This window comes from Cupressus sempervirens, chromosome 6 (genome assembly GCF_028749045.1).
Source record: "Cupressus sempervirens isolate cs-2001-9-10 chromosome 6, ASM2874904v1, whole genome shotgun sequence".
Classification (NCBI taxonomy): Eukaryota; Viridiplantae; Streptophyta; class Pinopsida; order Cupressales; family Cupressaceae; genus Cupressus; species Cupressus sempervirens.
In genome coordinates this window covers 102149271-102153260 of record NC_143123.1, presented here as the reverse complement: position 1 = coordinate 102153260, position 3990 = coordinate 102149271, and the positions used below count along the sequence as shown (strand labels likewise).

The window sequence follows — 3990 nt, the reverse complement described above, 5'->3', positions numbered from 1 at the left end:
ATAATAATGAATATTTGACCAGATCAATACATGAATAAACACTCACTATAGGAAAAAAAACCAAAAATGACTCAAAAGGCAAGATCCATTAAATTTAAGCAAAGAATAATAATGAATATTTGACCAGATCAATACATGAATAAACACTCACTACGGAAATCAAAGATATCACTTTCCCCTGTGAATGTGAAACCATCCAAAATACGATGTGATTTTCACAGATACCATATGCCACATGTAGTACAAGAAGGGGTAGCAGAGAATATGACAGGGTATGAACCACATAAGTATGTTTACCGTACAACGTGTCGCCCCATGATTGGGACAACCTCTGCAAAGGTCCATAAGAGCCTAAGGAGCGTTGGAACCTTTACATTCATTGATAAACTAATAGAATGTCTGAATATAAGTTGAAGTCTTCAACTTTCTCATTCTGCTCAGGAGAATCTTGATTTAGAGGGCTAGGTCGGTGGGCGGCGGTCTAATTGTCTGAATTTTCGGTAACGTCTTGGAAGGAAAAAGAATCCTCTGTTTTAACAGAGAAGAGGCAAATGAAAGCCTCATATTTCCTTCCTTAAGATCTTCTGCAGAGGGAGGGTAGTTGAAGTTTTTGATTAGTTGTAAATTAGGTTTGGAAGGACCTGAAATCATGTACAAATAGATTTTTTTTGGGATTTGAAATTCAGAATCAGAATACCACTATCTTTGGCTTGTCGAAGAAGTTTAGCTATCTTTGGCTTGTCGAAGAAGTTTAGTCCTAAGTCTTCTGCTTCTGTATCAGATAGCTACAAATATTTCACAGAGGACCTCCATCAAAAAAGAAAAACCTCAATCGAAAAAAAAAGAAATAGAACAAGACCAAACAGAAAAGACAGTTGAGGTTATTAGAGTTAAACCCAAGGACTTTTGTGAAGTTAATGTATTGGATTATGGTTGGATGGATCCTAAGAATATGAAGCCTGTTAACCCCGTGTTTGTCAAAACAAGGAAGGCTATCTTAGATAAATTGGGTGATGGTATATTGCAAAACAAGAAGCACCACTTTGTATTGGTTCATGAAGGCGGCCATGGAGCCTGGTGTTGGTTTAAAACTGCTGACCTATTGGAAAAATCAGGCCACAAGACCAGTGTCTTTGATTTAGCTGGCTCTGGCCTTCATCCTACACATCCTTCCACAGTTTCTTCATTTGAGGAATATTTACAACCTCTCTTGGATGTCCTCCAATCTATCAAAGATCCAGAGAAGGTATAGAAAACACGAGTTAAATTTTGGTTTGTTTAGTGGCATAATTTTTTGTTGAAATTGAATGGTTTAGCTCTATGGGCTTGATTACATTAGAAAATTGCATAAGTCTTAATCTCCCTAAAGGTCATAGGGTCTTTTGTTAGGTTCGAAAGAGACCACTTTGTACTTGGTTTGTTTAAATAACTCAAATCTATTTAGATTATTCAAATCTTCATGCATATTGACCTTATTGCCATTACAGGGAGAGCGTTTATATAATTTAACTTACTCAAATCTTTCTATTGTATACTTCTGTCTTGCTTACTAGTATATTAGAGCTGTAGAAGCACATAATTTGCATCTTTCACTCCTTTTGGATTGCAAAGAAAATTCTCAGTAGATTATGAGATCTTCATCTGTATTGATCAGCAATATATTGTTATTATAGGTTTCTAGATTTGATTGTGTGTTTTTAGTATCAATGTTTCAGATCACACTCGGTGATTTATCATCAGAATAAATAGCAATATATTTTTATAGAGTGGTTTCCTGCCCTTTTCTACTTGTTATTAGGTCGATCATACTTTAATTGGCATTAGTTTTTTACAGTTTATGGAATCAACTGACATGTTTTTGCTGGAGCATTTTGGATTGCACTTAGTGATTTCTCATGAGAGAGCATGAATACAAAAATAGGCAATTGATTCCAAAACCAAGCTTACAAAACATTGATGAAATCTTATTTTCTGGGAAAAACATTCCTCTTGTTTCTTATTATCTTGTTTCAAAGCAAAATTTCTCAAGGGGACTTTTTGTATGACCTTGACCTTTTGTTTCGACCTTTTCTATTACTGCAAGCATTGTGAGTATAGTGGGAAATGGCCATCAACCCCTCATCTATTGTAGTGAATGAGGGGCATTCATTGCTTGGTGTATCATAAGAGGACTGGATAAGTTCCCGAGTATAATGACATATTTGATGTTTATGCAGTATATCTGATAGCATCCCTCCTAACCTAATAAAAGTACTTCCATTAACACTACATATTAAAGTGTTTGTGCTCTTACGCCCAACTCTTATGCTTTCATACCTAACTCTTCTAATATTAGTCATTTGTTGTAACAGGTAGTTTTCTAATATTAGTTATTTGTTGTAACAGGTAGTTTTGGTGGGTCATGGATTGGGAGGAATGGCGTTGGCATATGTAAGTGAGATTTTTCCAACTAAGATTGCAGTTGCAGTGTATCTAGCGGCTCTAATGCTGCCAGGAGGATTGCAATTGCTAAAACAAGAGATAAACAAGGTCAGCCACTATATTTGGGTTAAGTTTGTTATCAGTTAAAACCCTAATTCTCATAAATGTGGGTTATCAAATAACAGGTAGAAGCTATCAAGGAGGATGAAAACCCCATGGAATTGATCGAGGAGGATGAAAACCCCTTGGAATTCATATGGGACAAGGCAACAACAGAAACCTTTTTCTCTAAAGAATCATGCAAAGAAATTCTCTATAACATGAGTCCATCACAGGTTATTGCCTCAATTCTTATAGTCTATTTCACTCTCTTTAATCTTCTACGAGTTTTACTCAACTGAATTTTAATATCAAAGTTATTAGATTTCTATAATCTATTTAAATATGTAACGGGATTTCTGAATTTGATTATGTAAGATTTTTTATTATCAATGTTTTGGATCACGCTACATGATATTGATGTTGATCTCTTACATTGTAATGATGAATCATATAGCATGATCGTTGATGATAAAAAATCTTACACAATCAAATCCAGAAATCTAATTACATATGCTCAAATATTGCTTTGTTGTTTAATTTTTTATTTGTATCTTTACTTCTAAAACTCTCTCTTCTTTCTAATGTATTCTCTTCTTCATAATATATTGGAAACAGAAAGCTCTCCTTTTCATACTATTATGAAGTATACAAATCTAATCTTCTTCTTAAACAGGATATTCAACTGGCTTCCACTTTGTTAAGGCCCATTCCTTTGGTTGCAGTGACATCAAAGGTAGAAACAAGTGGTAAGGGACATGGGTGTGTATCAAGAGTATACATAAAGACCAGTGAAGATAGAGCCTTTCCTGTGAAGGCTCAGGAGGCCATGATCAAGATGAGCCCTCCTCAAAGGACTTTATCCCTCAACAGTGATCATAGCCCTTTTTTCTCTGCATCTCAAGAGCTTCACTACATGTTGCTGGGTATTGGAAATACTTATGATAGATGACACAAATGTGAAAATTCAATTGTAGAAGTCTTTGCATGACACATGATAGGTAAGGATTGATTGATTATACCCATTTTTGTAGTAAGGATTGACTCACCCATTTTTGTAGGTAAATAGAACATGTGGGATTTCCTATACTTTTTCAATTACTTCAGAGGTTCATTTGTATTCAAAGGTGTCCTTGGATTTTGAGAGCCGTGCTTATCTTTCCTTTCACGTAAGCATCTTTCTTTTTCAAAATTTTAGTTTGATTGGGATTTCTCAACTCAACGTGTCACCAAAGTAATTTGTCATCTCTTAATAAGAACAATCTGACTAGTTGTATCACAAACATCTAGAACTTTGTTAGGGTCGTGGATAATGAGTAACAAGGAAGTTCCAATTTTATTAGACAATTAATTTGTTGGGCTCTCTTCTTTTCTTTTCAATGTGGAAATTTAAGGGTGTGGTCATTCTCTACCTAAAAGAGCATGTATTAAAATTTAATTTTGCATATGATGATGGATCTTTGTATGATT

The 3990-nt window shown here is 34.8% G+C and overlaps 1 protein-coding gene across 1 annotated transcript; it reads left to right on the top strand.

The window, feature by feature from the left end:
- Positions 1-378: 378 nt before the first annotated feature.
- On the top strand, positions 379-3646 carry LOC149551446 (putative methylesterase 13, chloroplastic). Its single transcript, XM_089786939.1, has 4 exons — positions 379-1246; positions 2386-2529; positions 2607-2756; positions 3197-3646. Exons 1-4 carry the CDS (start codon positions 938-940, stop codon positions 3470-3472), a joined length of 879 nt encoding a protein of 292 aa, XP_089643065.1. The 5' UTR covers positions 379-937; the 3' UTR covers positions 3473-3646.
- The last annotated feature ends 344 nt before the right edge of the window (positions 3647-3990 follow it).

Coding starts and splice junctions, on each gene's coding strand:
- LOC149551446 (XM_089786939.1), top strand. CDS start 938: ATGGATCCTAAGAATATGAAGCCTGTTAACCCCGTGTTTGTCAAAACA. Junction 1,247..2,385: donor CTATCAAAGATCCAGAGAAG/GTATAGAAAACA, acceptor TTGTTGTAACAG/GTAGTTTTGGTGGGTCATGG. Junction 2,757..3,196: donor ATAACATGAGTCCATCACAG/GTTATTGCCTCA, acceptor CTTCTTAAACAG/GATATTCAACTGGCTTCCAC.